General features: G+C 42.8%; 2 protein-coding genes and 1 non-coding gene across 6 annotated transcripts; 1 reads left to right on the forward strand and 2 right to left on the reverse strand.

Moving 5' to 3' along the window:
* Positions 1-141: 141 nt before the first annotated feature.
* Positions 142-6,216, reverse strand: zbtb8a (zinc finger and BTB domain containing 8A). Its single transcript, XM_008319647.3, is given in 5 exon segments — positions 142-992; positions 1,331-1,500; positions 2,504-3,218; positions 3,221-3,422; positions 5,943-6,216. Coding segments are annotated over 5 exon segments (1,473 nt in total). The 5' UTR covers positions 6,008-6,216; the 3' UTR covers positions 142-671.
* A 160-nt stretch (positions 6,217-6,376) lies between these two features.
* gale (UDP-galactose-4-epimerase) lies at positions 6,377-12,251 on the reverse strand. Of its 4 annotated transcripts, none has more exons than XM_008321542.3 (11): positions 12,100-12,251; positions 11,039-11,162; positions 10,802-10,914; positions 10,157-10,270; positions 9,878-10,054; positions 9,087-9,200; positions 8,149-8,215; positions 7,949-8,034; positions 7,772-7,849; positions 6,849-6,963; positions 6,377-6,741 (listed from the first exon to the last, which is right to left on the reverse strand). In XM_008321542.3, exons 2-11 carry the CDS (start codon positions 11,157-11,159, stop codon positions 6,683-6,685), a joined length of 1,044 nt encoding a protein of 347 aa, XP_008319764.1. In that variant the 5' UTR covers positions 11,160-11,162; positions 12,100-12,251; the 3' UTR covers positions 6,377-6,682. The 4 variants fall into 4 exon arrangements, with proteins under 4 accessions (XP_008319764.1, XP_008319014.1, XP_024918136.1 ...); XM_008320792.3 differs by having other exon boundaries at positions 10,802-10,917; XM_025062368.1 differs by having other exon boundaries at positions 12,199-12,217.
* A 748-nt stretch (positions 12,252-12,999) lies between these two features.
* Positions 13,000-13,081, forward strand: trnal-aag (transfer RNA leucine (anticodon AAG)). The gene has a single exon. It is a non-coding gene; the product is annotated as a tRNA-Leu (tRNA).
* Positions 13,082-18,177: the final 5,096 nt, after the last annotated feature.

Below are 18,177 nucleotides of genomic sequence, written 5' to 3' on the forward strand. Positions count from 1 at the left end.
TACTGAGATGTGTGAAACTTCTTCTTCAGTTATCTGTTAAATATTACTGTAGTACCAGTGGGAGGCAAATACCAGAGACTGTTATGTTTAGATAAGACACACTGAAAACCCCTTGTTCTGTAGAAAACATGTCCTTGATGGATGAGTCAGATGCACAATGTATAAAAATATTTTTTAATGTGTCATAAGTGAAAAAAAAACAAACAAATAAATTATTTTTGGCTTCATACCACGTAGTACTCTTTGTGATACTGAGAATCCTGTACTTTGACCACAAGACATGGAAAGATAGAAAGTCAGTTTTCCTACAGGAAGCAGGGAACAGTTGAATCATCATCCTGACACTTTGTTTGGCCCGAACAGCAGCTCCCAAGGCCAAGTCAGAGGAAATACAACAGGTGTTTTCCATGCATATGAAAACGTGTACGAGTTTGAAGAACTTTGGAACCGAAGAAGAGAAACTGCCCAGCATGCCTTTGATAAAGAATTTCTTCATGACTCTTAACAAATACGATGCATTCTGTGGAAAACGTACGACAATTGAATGCAAGATTAAACAAGCTTGTGTTCAAGTGAAATTATCATAAATATGTGTATTTACATGACTGGATATATTTGTATCCATACAGTCTGTCCCACGGGTTCACAACCCACACGGGCTGAATCCCGTTTCACTGCAGCTCTTCATCACTGTCGTCCACCTGCTGTATGATGAGGTCAGCGCCGGAGTCTTCAGCCAGCTCGTCGTCGTCGTCGGTCACCATCCAGGTCCTTTTGCCGTCCCCTTCCTCCTCCCCGTCCACGCCCAGCAGCAGAGCCGGCTCATCGCTGGCTGGGTCCAGACCATCCATCGGGATGCTGTCGCAGCCCACTTCCTGGATGCACACGGCGCACATGCGGTATCGTCGCGTGCCCTCACACACCACGTGTCCTGTCTCCTCTGTCACCTGACACTTGCACTTCCTGCACACCAGCTTCCTGGCCTGATGGATCTGTGTGAAGGACAACAGCGAACACACACACACACACACACACGTAAAGCTGCTCCAGCATCAGTAGAACAGTGTGACTCTTCCTACACCTCTGACCTCATATATTAAAACACTCAAATCCAACCACCGTATTTTCTGGACTATAAGCTGCTCCAGAGTATAAGTCGCAGCAGCCAGCTACAGTGCCCTCTAGCGGCTGTCAGTGTTATATTTTTTAACATACGTCGCACCTGAGTCGCAAACCCAGCCAAAGTATGGGAAAACAAAAGTGCGACTTATAGTCCACAAAAGTGCAACTTATAGTCCAGGAAAATACGGTTTTATGTAAATGTACCCACTGTCTCAAAATGGCTGCGGAGGTGCTCCAAACGAGTGAAGCGTTTATTGCAGGCCTGGCAGGGGTACGGCCTTTCCCCGGTGTGACAGCGTAAGTGCCGCTTGAGGTCCGCCTTCCTTTTGACCGTGTGGGTACAGAAGGGACATTTGAAGCGCATGCTGGGGTTGGGATCTGCGAAGAAGAATTCATTCGTTTCATTTTAGGTTTTTTCACGACCTCTACATGTGTCTGAGGAAAATATGTGGGTCACGCCTGACTGACCTGCGGACAACTGCCATCAGGCCGGCGGTTACCAAATGTTTTTTGAATGTCAACATGAACACAGCTATTGCTACAAAACTCCAGTGAATTCTATGTCATTCCTAAACACTGATGTTCTCACTGAAGGGAAAAGGAAGTCAAATTTAAAAGTGATTTTGCACCTCACCTGCAAAAACTCCCCGCCCCCCACTTTGGGAACCGCTGCATTCATCGAACGTAGAATCTGTTCAATAATTACATCCATATTTTTGTTAATAAAAATGTAATTCAATCTCATTTCAAAATGAATATATCCGTTTACAACATGGTGCTGAGACAGTGGTGCAGACGAGGGCAAAGGGCAGAGGCCGGAGCTGGAGCTGGGGGTGGAGGTGGTGTAGTTGGAGTTTTATACTGGGAGGAAGTATTAAACATTAAGGTACGGACAGAAGCAGCTTGGATATAATTCAAATCCTAACCCACGTTCTGTTCCAACACCTGAACGTCTCTTAGCCTTACGCAGGGACCTGACGTCTGGGTTTAATAGTGGGTTTTTAGGAGCATACTGCCACCTACTGGACTAGAGTGTGTAGTGTCATGGTATGACCAGTGATTTTTTCAGATAATGCAGTCTATTCCTTAGGCCTTGATGAGTGATTCATTTTTTATTTCAACCGATGGGAATTGTCACACATATGTATCGATGTTTAAGCAATTCACAACGCATCGTTACGTCAGTATTTACTACTTACTTGCGACTACATTAACTGCTTTAACTGCAGTGACACTAAAACTTCCCTTTCTTGGAAATACAGCGCAACTACATTAACTGCTTTAACTGCAGCGACACTAAAACTTCCCTTTCTTGGAAATAAAAATGTGTTTTATTAATGTTTACTAAATTGTCCAATCTCTACCTCCACATAAACCTCACCTTTATTAAAGTGTCCGATCACACCAACAATCTGTGGTAAAGATGCGTACAGCTCCTCCGCCTTCTCCGCCTTCTGTGTCGACGCGTCCTGGATCTCCAAGTCCTCCTGCTGGTTGGCCCGGATGCTGTTGGACGCTTTCCTCTTTGTTCCCCCTCTACTTCGCCGGCGCTCTGATCTGGGTAAGGTGTAGAGGGGGTCATGTGGGTCGTGGTAGTCGTCTACATCTGCCCCCAGCTCATTGGCAGGACTATTTGGGTTCGTCTTAATGGATGAGAGGGAAACCTCCTGGTCCGCGTCCTTCCCCATGAAGCCAGACTGAGATCGGGAGTTGTCCCTGGTCCAGAGTGCAGGCGGTGGACTCACAGAGCCCTGCTGTTGCTGTTGCTGCTGCTGCTGCTGCTGCTCTGAAGACTCTTCCCCTGCTGCACTGGTGAAACTGCAGGTCTCTGACAGGCTGAGGCATCGGTCACTGTCTTCATCTTTTGCACTGATATCCAAGGAGGACTTGATGAAGTTCTTGCAGTAGCTGATGACATTGTTCATCTGCAGGTAGCTGGCTGCAGACATCACCTCAATCACGTTGTGACTGGAAAGGTCCAGCTGGCCCGAGTAGATGAAGTCCAGGATGACGGTGAAGGTCTCGGGACTGAAGGCGTCGAAGGTGGCGTTGACCGACTCGGCCAGTCCGTCAGGCCCCTGTGACAGCAGCATGCGGGAGGAGGCCCCTGTGACAGCAGCATGCGGAAGTAGCCGCTGCTGGCGAACAGAACGTTACGATGGGCCCTGAAGAGTTGACCCTCCACCAGCACGCTGCAGTCGCAGAAAAGCTCCTGACGTCGCTGCTGATTCAGCTGCTTCAGCAGGTTGGTCTGGTGAGCCACCGTGATGTCGGCCGTGTTGAACCACCTCTGAGGCTGCCTGCAGGAGAAACACAACCACGCGTTGATAACTGTGTGTGTATGTGTGTATGGGTGTGTGTGTGTGGGGAGGTGTGTCACAGCAGAAGTACTTAAAAACTGGTCTTGATTTCTAGAAGATGTTTCACCTCTTCATCCAAGAGTCTTCTTCACGTCTAACTAGGGATGTCTGATCATATCGACTGACAAATTTTAACGGCCCAATATTAGCTTAACTATGTCATATCGACAGGAATCGTTATCGGTTTTTCCTCAGATAATGAAAACCCGATAATGCAATGTCTGTGAATCGCCAAAAACAAAAAAACAGTTTTAGGGAAAAATGGCTGCATGTGAAAGTGAAAGCCACTAGATGGCAGCATTGTTGTGGGGGTGGGGAGGGGGGGTGAAAAACTGCTTTAACACATCACTTCAATAAACAGGCGACACTTAACTTCCTTAACCACCAGGGCCACCACTGCCCTACTATATCGGAATCAGATGAGCTCCACCCACTCATTCAGCTCAACCAAGACCCGAGGATGTCTTCGCGTATCCATAGTAACGATTGAGTACCAGGAGAGTAATGACTGTACCAGGTAAAAGTCAGCGGCGTCACCATGGAATTTCAGTCTCTGTCGTAGTTTCAGTATGATTTCGTAACCAGACGCCGATGCTGCTACGACGACAGTCATGCCCACAGAATATTAACTGCTTCTTTCTGTGTCAAACTTTGAATAAATCAGTACAAACTCTACTGCCCCCCCTTCTCCTCCTCCTGTCACCTTATAAATATTTTTCTAGATCTCCCGCTGCCTCTCAGAGATGAGTACGCAGGATTCCCCCTCAGAAAAGAGAATAATCCTCTTAGTCTTTTTAACTGGGTCACAGTAAATACACTGTTCGTCAGCAGACTTCTCACTCCTTCTGGGTTTTCTCCTTTCTTCCCTTATTTTTGTAAACCGTTGCGACCCTTCTGTGTTAAAGTTTACCAGCTGAAAATAGGACCCGCGGGTGTCAACATTATAGTTCGGCATCGTTTGACGACTAAGATGTTGTAGACACGTGATTTACTTACGTTTCATTTCTATGTCACAAACTACAATTTTCACTCTTTTGGTGTAGATTTTTTTTCATCTGATCATTTTAATTTTTTACTTACTATACTTGTAATAAGTAAATAATTTAATTAAAATAAATTTAATTAATTTTTCTGTTATTGAGGTTTTTTTCATTGACTTTCAAAAGCAGTTTCACCCTGGAAACATATATAAAAATATATAAAAAATATATATAAATATATACATATATGTATATACAGTATATATTTATATATTTTATTCACGTGTGTGTATATATACAGTACATATATAAATATATGTTAAAATACACACACATATATGTACATATATACAGTATATTATATTGAATATTTCTGATCCGTTGATTGACAAACACGAGTTGTCGATTAATCGAGTGATCGGCGACCTGTTGAGGTTCTCCAGTCATTTACCTTGTCTTTGTCCCTGAACTGTGCCAACACCACGTCTGCACAAGGGACTGCCTTCAGACATTTGCTGCGCTCTGATTGGCTGCCCGAGCCTTCGATCACACCACCTCTTCTAATGGGACTACACCCGACTCCAGTCGGAGAGCATCGGGTGACAAAACCCAATAATCATAGCCGAGGTGGGGGTGGGGGGTGGTGGTGTAAAACCTCACATCAGAGTGGAGGGGGAGGGGGGGGGGGCTGGCGGACCTCCTGCTCCTCCTGCTCCTCCTGCTCCTCCTGCTCCTCCTGCTCCTCCTGCTCCTCCTGCTCCTCCTGCTCCTCCTGCTCCTCCTACCTCCTCTCGCTCCTCCTCCTCCTCCTGCTCCTCTTCCTCCTCCTCCTCCTCCCCCTCCTGCCACCGCTGCTGTTCACTCCCAATCACTGGTTTTCCTTTCCAATAATGCGTCGCTCACTCTCAGCCTCCGTCGCAGCGCCCGGTAACCGACGCGGCAACGACGCCCGCCCGTCAGTCCCCACACCTACCCCACACGCTCACACCTTCACCGTCAAATCCGCCGCTAATTCAGGCAGCAGTGGACCCAGAACAAACGCTGGAGTGCTGCAGTCCTGAGAGAGGAAAAGCGGGCAGAATCAGAATCAGCAGCAGCAGTAGCGACAGAGGCGGCGGCAGAGGCGGCGGCGGCGGCGGCGGCGCTCCGGAGCAGCCCCGTCTGTCCTGAAGCGACGCCCACTTCAGGCTCCGACAGCAGCACACAATAGAAAATCAGACACAAACCTCCAGCAGCGACGCCAGAAAACATTCCCTCTCCCGGTGAGCTGCAAGGAGGGAGAAAACGCGCTAACACACCCGCTTTTTTTTCTTGAAACGCCGCCCCCACTTCTGAGCCGGAGGTCCGGAGTGCAGCGAGCACCGCGGAGGATTTAGGCTGCTGCCTAAACCCAGCGACTCCTCCGCAGGCGTGAGGCGTCGGCAGGACCCGCTTACACCCCACGCTTAGAGAAACCTCAACAAAAAGCATCGATACTCACTGGTGACTGGATTCACCCGGCGCCCGGTATAGTCTACTCGCCCCCAAGTCTGTCACCATATCCATTTTCAAATATTTATTCCGTTTATTCTCCTTCTGTGCTGCCTTTTTCTCGACCAGGGTCCAGGCAAAGCACTTCCTGCTCAGCCCTAAAGACCGAAACCCGGTTAGAGCGAGTGGAGTGGCAGCACTGTGCTGACGTGGGTGTTTATTAACTGGGTGCCCGAGGGTTCAAGGAGCCATTTAAAGCCCCAGTGTCCCGTTTAAATGGAGGCCACATTACCGTAATATCGTGACCAAACGGAGCAGTATTTATTGTCTACTACAGGGACGTTACATCCCGATAAAACGACATACATATACTGTACATATAAAGATGTGACGTCACTTTTGGTAACGCAGTCACAGAACAACAAAAGAAGAAAAAAAACTACGTTTTCAATGTATGAAAAATAATTTATTAATTCATAATTGTTATGTCTTATAGATTAATACATGAATAGAGAAAATAACAATTATTTCATCGGACACTGATTATAATAATAATAATAATAATAATAATAATAATAAAACTGATTCAACAGCACACAGAAAACATGATTTTTTGTTTGTTTGTTGTTTTTAAAAAAATCACGAGTTAATCACGAGTTAATGAGACTGCAGAGCTTGACTTCCTCCTGAGGTCAGATCCAGATGACAATGATTTAAAAAAATATTCTCTCACGCCAGCGTTCAGTTACATCAAGAGGCTGGACTGTAACCACTGGGGTTCATGGACTGCCAGCGCCACAGATCCTCACCTGGGGGAAGACAAGAAAAATTACAATAATAATAATAAAAAAGTGATTTATGTATTTCTCTGGAGGATTTAAATAAATAATTAAAAAAAGGGTTTGTGGAAATTTACACATTCTTTCCAGGTCTAATTCAGCCTTCCAGCCCAGCTCCTTCTCCGCCTGACAAGGGTCAGCGTAGCACGACGCGGTGTCTCCCGGACGACGAGGGGCAATCTTGTATGAGATCTACAAGAACAGACGCTGTCAACAACTATCCTGGAGTTATATCTGGAGAACGCAGGTTCTATGGACTCTGCTGTCAGAACTTCATTGCCCTGGGACACTACTTCTCAAATAGTGGGGCGGGGCCCCCCTGGGGGAGCACTATGAGGTGCCAGGGGGGGCGTGAGGGGCTTTCACTGGAATATGGCTTTTTTTGTTATGGCACGCTGGACATCAGTGTAGCACTGCTGTGATGCTTGAATGATAACAAGCCTCCGGTCACTAGGTGGCAGCAACTCATAAAGTGGTTTGTATACAGATAAAAATATACACGTTATCAGGTTCTCAGTAGTATTTCAATTTGCGGGAGTGTGGGCCGGGGGGCGGGGGAGGGAGGGGGCAGTATTATATTTAAATACATGAAACTTTTTTCTTCTTCTTCTAATATGTTTAGTCATGGAGTTTAGTGATTGGCCACTGAACAAAAGAAAAGCACCTCAAATTAAATCTTTAATGACTGCAGACCCGTTACCACTAGAGGTCAGCGTAGCCTCGAAAAAACATTCTGAAAACATTAAGTATAAAAAGAAATACACATATTCATCCTGACTAAAAATATTTTAAAATTTGTACTTTACAACAAGAAAAGTTTTTTTAAAAGCAGTTCTGTGTCATACAAGTGACATGGCTGCCCCCTACTGGACCTAGTTTCCACTTCCACCCACAATTTCATCATGGAAATGAAAATAAGAAAAGACAAACAGAGGGAGTCATCCCTACAGATACACAAATAAATATAATATAAATGTATGATTCGACTCAGATCTCTTACCTCTCTCCCAGATGCCTTTTCCATGGCTTTTACGATCTGGAGCACAGAGTAGCCTTTTCCAGTTCCTAGATTGTAAACCTACACAGAGACAGTGAGGCGGAGAAATGTCACGGCACCAATAAACACCCTGACTGCACAGATAGGGGCAGTAAAGATACAGTATGTCCCTGAACGTACCTTGCAGCCGCCAGTCTCCTTCAGCTTCTTCAGCGCAGCTATATGTCCCAGTGTTAAATCTACAACGTGGATGTAGTCTCGCACCCCTGCACAGGAGAGGATGACATCAGTGTGAGTCATCATCAGTGAACGACCGACAGGTCAAACACTTTAACGTCACTTCAACACTTAAACTGATCCCCGGTGTAATGCGGCGTCACCTGTTCCATCAGGAGTGTCATAGTCATTCCCAAAGACGTTGAGACAAGTTCTTCGTCCAATGGCCACCTGTGAGAAGAACAGGTGACAAGTGACCAAACGAAACCGACGTTACTCAGATAAACTGACCAAAACATACTGGTGAGTGGGTTTATGGTACAAAAATATATGATATATACATATAATTATATATATAAAGTTTGGAAAACACTAACACTAAAAACACTAAAAATTTTCATCGGTTGAAACAAAAACATGAATTGCACATCAAGGTGTAAGGAGTAGGCTGCGTTATCTAAAAAAAAAAAAGTCACCGGTCATAACATGACATTATACACTCTAGTCCAGTAGGTAGCAGTAAGACGTCAGGTCCCTAGGCTAAGAGACGTTCAGGTGTTGGAACAGAACGTGGGAAGAACTTGTTGACAAAGAGAGGAGATCAGTGGATTTGATCACAGTTTGACTGGAGATCATTTGGTTTAAAAAAAATGATCATATCGTGAACAAAAACAGTAAATCAGATCATGATTTGAGTGTCTCGTTACATCACCAAAAACACCAGGATTCTTACGCTTTTTTATTGTTTTCAACTTAATATTTGTCTTACTCTAAAACCGCAGTTCAGTATTTATATCCTTTTCTTACAAAAGTTTTAAATTAAAATTAAAGTGAAAAAAAATTATGACCAGGTCAGTGAAAATGTTCGACATTTCAGTTATTTTCAATGAATCAATAACATTTTAGCCTTCTGACCAGCAGTAACAGAGAAATACCAGTGATAATAAAAAAAATGTTTTTCCCCTAACAAAATATTTCATCAAATATCTAATAAGACCAGGAAACTTTGAAGATGCCCTGAGAGTTCAGCTATCGACCACTTCCTGTGTCTGCAGCGGTTTCTGATGCAACTGTGGGTTTTTAATCAGAAAGTTCATTCTACCTGTGCAACATACGGCAGCAGATTGTTAGGGATACCCTGGGGGTCCTCTCCTATCATGCCTGAAACATGAGCTCCGATTGGGTTGAAATATCGCAGCAGCACAGCATTCCAGTCCTGCCCCCCAGAGGAAACAACGAGAAGATTAAAAAAAAAAAACACTTTTAGAAACAGTTCAGCGTTTTTAGGACTAAATCACTTTGGGCTTCTTGTCTTCATTGACGGTTGCCAAGGTGACAGTCGACATAATTTGTAGGCTTGAAGGCCACCCTGTCACATCCCTCCCCACCAGGGGTAGGAGCCTGGTGGGCCATAGGTGCCAGGTCGGAATTCAATTACTTCAACAATTTGAATTTTTTGTTATAATAATAATAATAATAATTTATTATTATCAATATAAGAAAAACTACAATAATAATTATTATTATTGTTTTTATTAGTAGTATTATCATATATTACCATAATAATAATAATAATAATAATAATAATATAATTATATTATTACTATTTTAATTATTGTTATTATTATAATTATTTTGTCTTCAACTGTGTCTGTAAACAGGCCTGGAGTAGCACAGTGTTTTGCTTGTTGTGCAGAAATTTCTGGGTTCTATTTCTAGTCCACAGATTGGGCTACATTAGGTACTGTAAACCAAACTGGTGTGAAAATTGTGCTAAATGTCAATGCAGTCTACTGCTGTGGGGAACCCGACTACGAGACAGGCCAAAAGTTAAATGTTCTCTGTGAACGTACTTTAAAAATTACATTTTTAAAATGCTCGTCCGTACTGTACCTTCTCGGCCAGGCAGTGGTCCTGGATCATCTTCTCGATGAAGTACTTGGTTTGTCCGTAGGGGTTGGTGCAGCCACCTACGGGATGGTTTTCGTCCAGGGGCAGGTACTGGGGTTCTCCATACACCGTGGCGGAGCTGCTGAAGACCAGATTGTGGACTCCATGGGCCTGCATCACCTGGGACACGAACAGGACACATGGTACAGTCAGCGGCGGGTGAGCACAGCGGTCTACAGCCCACACCAGCTGGGAGCACACACAACTGCAATGACCACTCACCTCCAGCAGGTTCATGGAGGCGATGAGGTTGACTTTGTAGTAGCGCAACGGATGCTCCACCGACTCGCCAACGGCCTTCAGACCAGCAAAGTGGATGACGGCGGTGAAGGAATGCTGGAATGAAAAGACACGCGGGGTGTGAAGGGCGTGGTCCCTCAGAGAAGACGTCAGCGGCGCTTAGAAACAAAACCAACTGACGTCACGACGCAATTTAAAGGGACAATTAAAGTATGGCTTTTATAGGAGAGGATTATTTGAACTAACATAGCAGGTACTGAGAACACAGAGTTACTTACAGTGATTCACCACATGTCATTCAGCAGAGGGTTATTAATTATTTATTAAGTATTTAATAATATTAGCTGTTGAAAAACGGTTAAAATTAATACAAATGGGTGACAATTCACATCGGTTGAAGTAAAAAAAAAAATCAAGGAGTAGGCTGGGTTATGTCAAAAAGTCACTGGTCATACCATGACATTACACACTGTTGTACAGTAGGTGGCAGTATACAAAAAATGAAATAAAATCAAATTGTGAACGGAAAAATTGTGAATCCCATCGTATCGTAAGTGCGGTGTAGGGAGGAATAATTTCCTTTAGCTTTAGATTAAATAACGACGTAGCCTTAGACGCAGGACTGACCTTTTTGAAGAGTTTTTCCAAACCAGGTTTGTCCAGAAGATCTAATTCATGGAACTCAATGCTAGTTCCCAGAATCTTTTCAATCCTTCGTAGACTCTCGGGCACATCCCCTTCTCCTCCATTGGCAACAGGATGTACACACACACACACACACACACACACACAAATATAGCATTAACCAACGAATCCCCGCCCTAAACAAACACACATTTACAACAACCAGAGGTGGGAGCTAACCTCTGACAGCGTTGCTGAAGTTATCAATGACGATGGGCTGATATCCTGCTTCAATGAGGCCCAGCACGCAGTGACTCCCGATGTAGCCGCCCCCGCCGGTGACCAGCACCTTTTCTGCCATTCTCTAGCGTAGAAGAAGAACAAGGTGAAATTTGCGGAATGTTTGTGTCCTCCACAATAATGAGCTACAACTGAATGTACACTTTGACCTCTTTTAACGGCCCGGCTGCCAAGACACGCTGTTCATTTATTTTAATTTTATTTAACTCTATTTTAGTTAGTTTATAAAACTCTATTTTTAAACTTAACTTTGACAGGGTGAAACTCTTTGTGCTACGTAGCACAAGTAAATATTTTTGTTTACTTTCATTCAAAAGAGTTAAGGTGGAACACTGGGCGTCCTGCTCTGGATGGACAGACAGTCTGAGACAGACATAAATGTCATCAAAATCAGACCTTTTAAAAACATTTGAATACGTTTTCTCTGTGCACTGACCATCATAAAATATGACAAATAAACTGCACTTTTACAAAAAAAAAATTTTTTTTGAATCATATGGCGCAAAGTCAACCTCACCTTTATGAATCATTACACAATCTTATTTAGTTTATGGCTGTAAAGTCCGACTATGAATTGTGAAAATGACAATTTAAAAAAACGGAAAATATAAATAATACAGGTGTTATAATCTAAAAAAAATATTTAATATTACCTGTCGTATAAAAATAATAATAATAAGACGATATAAACTAATATCTAATATTACGTGTCGTATAATAATAATAAGACGATATAAACTAAGATGTAAACTATTAATGATAGCTTATCCTTCAGGTCTGAACCAAATCTCTTTTAAAATTAAACTCTATGCATGGATTTCAAAATAAGTGCACGTACAGATTAAGAAGAGTAAAAAGTAAAGACTGAAGCACCGTGGACCGAAGAACCACTTCACGACAGAAATGTCAAAAATGCCCACACACAGCAGGAAACACTGACGCCGAGACCGACTCTATCCTGTCGAAACAACATCCGTTGTACAGTCTGACAAAATACTTACTCCGGGTGTTGTGTGTCGTTTGGTCCAACCTGTAAAAAGAGCACGAGAAACTACACTGTACAGAGAACTCAGACTTGACTTATATGTCAGTTCACTCACTGAAGTTTCCGCCTCTCCTTTTTGCTTGTCGTTACTTCCTGTTAAACGTCAAACGCCGTCAAATAACAAACTGCTACACCGTTTCCTGTATCGGTTTTTCACAATAAATTCCCAAACTCTTCCCGTTTTGGTAAACTATATCAAATAGAAACATGATGAAATCGTAAACTTTAAAATTCAATCAAGATAATTATCTGACATTACACCGAGCAACAAAAACCTTTGGCTAAACAGTTTTTTTTATGACCCAAACGACGTTCTTTGTTTTATTTTGAAATGTAAAACGCTTACGACGTGTGCCCTGCGGTAGTTTAACGGCTCAGTTGAAAGGCGTCATGTCCTCACATGCCACGGCGCCTGACGACACAGTAGTAGCGCCACGCCTTTGGCCATTAAAACAGGGAAGCGATTGTGCTGAGTGTTACAGTCTCTCATTAGACGTGTACCAGAAGGTAAAGGAAAAGTGCCACGTTACACCACCTTAGTTACCTCCTTCTGCCCCCTCCCTCCATCACCATCTTTCACTGCCTTTCGTTTGTTAATGCGTCTTAACCCTAACTATAATAGACACAAAGTCAAATTAAAAAGTCCAGGTTAATAATAATAATAATAATAATTCTCCTGTCTCTTTTGTGTCTTAGACTTTGGTTTCTCAACATCGGTTCTTGTTGTGGTCTGAGTTTCCACTTTGCAAAGACAGTAATACTTTCAATAGCAGACAGATCTGGAATGCAGGCAGGCCAGTCCCGCACACTTTGTTCATAAAGCAATTTTATACCGACAACAGAATGAGCAGGACACGGTAGCGTGGCCGAGCGGTCTAAGGCGCTGGATTAAGGCTCCAGTCTCTTCGGGGGCGTGGGTTCGAATCCCACCGCTGCCAGTGCTTTTGTCGGTTTCATGGTATAGCAGTTAGCCCCCCTGCCTCTGAAGTAAGGACCAGAGAGTCCTGGATTCGATTCCCAGAGGAACCACGTGCCCTACTAATAACTACCTGCTGCTAACACAAGAACTTCACAAATATAGGATCAATTAAGTTTAAATTATTGTATTTTCCGAACTACTCACACTTTTTAGTCACACTTTTTTTCACCCTTTGACTGGGGTTGTATTTTCCGAACTATAACTCACACTTTTTTTCACCCTTTGACTGGGTTGGCAACTTAAGTATTAAAATATGTCATTTTACGTTCGTTATTTTCACACCCACAGCCGCTAGAGGGCACTGGTGCGATTTATAGTCTGGAAAATACGGTGTATGGAAATGTCCAACAAAGTCAACTCACACTGAACCTTCCTGGACTTGTACATACGACCCTGTGAGTCTCACACTGTCACTGTACTGTAAATCTGGAAAATAAACTTTATATTTGTCTGGAAGAGTTGCAGGCACTTGTCAATGTTTTAGAAATTTAAATCTGGAAAATAAACTTTATATTTGATTTCTCAAAACGAATCCAAAACCGTTTATGTTGTCGGACAATGTCCACATTGTCCTTGTGCGTCATCACACAATCTTAGTCTAAAGAGATTGTGGCTGAAAACGTCCGACTGTAAAACTGTCAAAATGAAACTGAAATGTCATAAAGTCATTAAAACTAAAACTTGACATTTCTGTAAATCAGTATTAGATTTTTTTTTATTTGCAGCAGTGTTAAGGCGACTTTTATTTTATTATAAATTGTAGTCTTTCTGAAAGGTTACATTTGTAGCCTTTTTCTTTAATGCTATTTTTTTTCTTTTTTTTGCTAAAATGCTTCATTATTATAGTATCTCTGAAAAGCTGTTGCCAAATATTTGCTGGCAGAGCTGAAAGACCATGAAAATGCTTTTCAGAGATTCTCGGCCAAATACTTAGAGAAGTTTTTTTTCTTGAACAGATTTTATACTGACTGATTTAGAACTTGGTCGTCACTGTGATGTATTTTCAAAACACTTAGAAAACCTGCACAAACCTGGCTTTAATAATCAAACGCCACACAGGGGAGACTGGGAATTGAACCTGTGACCTCAAACCACTTTCCCACTGTAATCCTTTCAGATGAAGACAGTGACAATCTTGAACTCTGTAAAACAGGAGTGTCAAACCCATGGTCCGGGGGCCAGTCTCAGGTGACATTTATGTTTGTGTTTATACATTTCCAAAAACAACGCCTTCAGTGACAGAAAAGTCTCACGTATGTAAACATTCCTGCCACAATTAGCATTAGCTGCTGCTCATGCACACATTACCTTCAGGCCGTTTAGGGAACTGTCCTTAAAGGGGCATTTTTTTGACTTGAATTGAACAACAGCAATGATACTGTGCCGAGCTAATTGCACAATTATATTCTAATATCTAGCACAAATGGAATAAAAATAAAAATAAAAATAAAAATAAAAATAAAAATAAAAATAAAAATAAAAATAAAAATAAAAATAAAAATAAAAATAAAAATAAAATTTTTTTTTTTAAATTTGTAAATTCTGCCCCACAAAAATTGCACTTTTAGTTAAAATAGAGACTTTGTACAAGACAGAAGTGTGGAAATATTTCTGTTTCTCTTAAACATTTCCAATTGTAACATTGTAACAGATACCTAACTCAGATAACTCAGATACCTGAGAGACGAAGTCTTCTCGCTCCCATTCACTGAAAACGCTGCCTCCGTGTCAGACCGGACGTGGAGCTGATGAAGAAATCTCAAGGAGAAACAGCAACAACATGAAGAAATATTTCAGCAGGGGAACGTGGTCACAAAGAAGGGGGCAACAATCCAACCAGTCAGAAGAGGAGGCAGAGGAGAGGGGACACAAGGAAGTGTTTAAAACTCAGAGGAGGACAAACACGTGGCTCCCGGATGGACCAACGCCCCCCCCCTCTATCTGCCATGTATTAGTTTCAGCGTGTAGCCCTTTTTACAGCTTCATTCTGGGTCAGCTGTGTGTTTCAGTTCAGTGAAGCAGGTCAGCAGAAGAACAAAGGTTTCATTGTGCGAGGATTACAGTAGGAGAAACGACAGCGGAACTTGTTGCCCCAGTCGAACGTGTCTCAGGGCATTTAATTTCATCTTCAACTCAGTTTTACTGAATATGAGAAAATGATTTTTTCCCCTGAGACAAATATCCTCTGCTTTAACTGTAATAATATAATATAATATGATAATATCTTCTTCTTTTTCTTTCGGCTTTGACCCTTTTCCAGGAGTTGCCACAGCAAATCATTGATTTCCATCTCTCCCTGTTCTCTGCATCTTCTACTCTGACTCCAACTATCTGCATGTCCTCCATCACTGCATCCATATATCTCCTCTTTGACCTTCCTCTCTTTCTCCTACCTGGTAGCTCCATCTCTAACATTCTTCTACCAATGTATCCACTGTCCCTCCTCTGCACATGTCCAAACCATCTCAATCTGGCTTCTCTAGCTTTTTCTCCTAACCTTCCTGTCTGTGTTGTCCCTCTAATGACCTCATTCCTGATTCTGTCCATTCTTGTCACTCCTAAAGAGAATCTTAGCATCTTTAACTCTGCCACCTCCAGCTCTGCCTCCTGTCTTCTGCCTACTGCTACTGTCTCTAAACACTATAATATAATTTAATATCATATCATATAAGAACTATTTAAAATACTTTAAAGCCACTTTTCCAGGTCGTTTTATTTCGCTGCTTCATAGTTTTTGAATTTTTATTGCAGTCTAGCAACTTTTGTTTTAGCATTTTCAGAAATGTTTTGTTAATATTATTATTTTAGTTTTTTTATATTAATTAAAAATGGTTATGCTTTATTAAGCTGACTGGGCTAAGAGATCAGTTTGATTTTTTTATATAATTTTGGATTACCTTCATTCATTGCCGACATTATCTTTTATCTCTCGGAAATTCCGATGTGTTTGGACAATATCGGTAAATTGGACATCAGACATCCCTAAAACATATATATATGTTTATAAATAAATACATTTATATATATATTTGGACGACCTTTAGGTACAGTAATTAAAGCTAATTTCAGCATTTTTTGTCTTAGCATTTCATTGCTAACATTTGACTGATGCTATCTATTTTGGCTAACCTTAAACCTCGTTTGTCTTTGGTTGTTGTTTTTATTTTTTAATAAAATGTGTCGCGACGTCTACTTCTATCCGGACTTATTTTGAGTTTCTCTCTGCTTTTTTTGTTGTTGTTTTTCGCCCTCGTCTGCTGAGCGTTTCTTCAATTTGCCAGTGATTTATTTCGTTGGTTCAAAGACTCTATTGTTTTCTCCCCACTGTTGTTGGAATTAACTCGTCTCCCAGGACATTTGTTGACAGCTCCTCCGTCCTTACAACACAGCGCAGATGAATTCAATTACCACAGCTGACTCCAGCTGCGTGGGTGGCTTCTGCTGAAGAGTTGAACCCACAACCCCCGAGCTGGGCCTGTGGACTCTCTCTGTGTGGAGGTGAAGGGTGGGGCTCAGATGTTCAGTTGTATGTGGAGAGGGTCCTGTCTGCCAGAGGGACGTGTCCCAGGTCTGGACAAGGGTCTTCACGTGTGTGCTGGGATGAGGGGTCCATGTGTGGCCCAGATGTGTGGCCCAGATGGGTGGACCAGATGAGAGAAGATGTCTCCTTTGTTGTGGCTCCTACTAATAAAAGGCAAATATGTGTCGACTCCAGAGGAAGTCGACCACAGATCTGTAAACCAACTGGATGGAACACTGGTCCTGGGGAAGATGGGTAAAAAAAAAAATTGGCGGTCATTCCGACTCGACTCCATCCTGTTCATTCATCTTTGGCGGTCATTCTGACTCGACTCCATCCTGTTCATTCATCTATGAAGCTGACGGATGTTGATATCGTTTAGGCTCAGTGAACTTTCAAAATAAGACATATTTTAGATTTTACCCCAGGCACAGGCAAACTACGGCCCGGGGGCCACGTGTGGCCTGTTGGCTTTTTTAATCCGGTCCGCCAAACTATTTTGTTAATTTATGTTATTAATTTATTCTATCATTTATATTTCTACCTTTTCCCTGCAATGCACACATTTCCCCAATAGATGGTGTAGAAACGGCTGAAACCCCCCCTCACTCACACACTTCCAGTGTTTACCTGCACGTCCTTCACTCAGGGTCCATTCATGGGCTGTCCACAAAGACTGCAGTCTGTAGACTGTTGTGCGCTGCGGGTGAGTCACCGAGTGAACACCGTCCACCGCGGCCCCCCCCCCCGGAGAACTGGATTTCCGCACTTAATCATTTCAATACAAACGGCAACAAAAACAAGTCATTATTCTGAAAATTGCTGTTTATTCTTTGCCTAAAATTTGTTTTCTCATTTACTCCCCAGGGGTTAGGGAGCGCATGGAGGTGGGGGAGGAGGAGGAGGGAGGGGTTAGAAGGAGGTGGTGGTGACGGACAGTTGGCCCCCAGAGATGTGGGGCAGTAGTTAGATTGTTGTTTGATACACACACACACACACACACACACACACATATATATAGTATGTGTATATATATAGATACTGTATATACAGTATATCAGTGACTTAATCACTCACTGATTTACTGACTGACTCACTCACTGACTCATCCACTAACCCACTGACTAACTTACTGACTCACCCATTATCCACTGACTAACTCACTGACTCACCCACTGACTAATTCACTGACTAACTCACTGACTCACCCACTGACTAATTCACTGACTAACTCACTGACTCACCCACTAACTCACCCACTGACTCACCAATTAACCCACTGACTCACCCACTGACTAATTCACTGACTAACTCACTGACTCACCCACGGACTCATCCACTAACTCACTGACTCACCCACTGACTAACTCACTGACTCACCCACGGACTCATCCACTAACTCACTGACTCACCCACTGACTAACTCACTGACTCACCCACGGACTCATCCACTAACTCACTGACTCACCCACTGACTAACTCACTGACTCACCCACGGACTCATCCACTAACTCACTGACTCACCCACTGACTAA

The sequence above is a fragment of the Cynoglossus semilaevis genome, chromosome 1, assembly GCF_000523025.1.
Source record: "Cynoglossus semilaevis isolate Cse_v1.0 chromosome 1, Cse_v1.0, whole genome shotgun sequence".
Taxonomy (NCBI): Eukaryota; Metazoa; Chordata; class Actinopteri; order Pleuronectiformes; family Cynoglossidae; genus Cynoglossus; species Cynoglossus semilaevis.

Coding starts and splice junctions, on each gene's coding strand:
- gale (XM_008320792.3), bottom strand. CDS start 11,159: ATGGCAGAAAAGGTGCTGGTCACCGGCGGGGGCGGCTACATCGGGAGT. Junction 10,918..11,038: donor CTTCAGCAACGCTGTCAGAG/GTTAGCTCCCAC, acceptor TTGCCAATGGAG/GAGAAGGGGATGTGCCCGAG. Junction 6,742..6,848: donor ATTAGACCTGGAAAGAATGT/GTAAATTTCCAC, acceptor GTCTTCCCCCAG/GTGAGGATCTGTGGCGCTGG.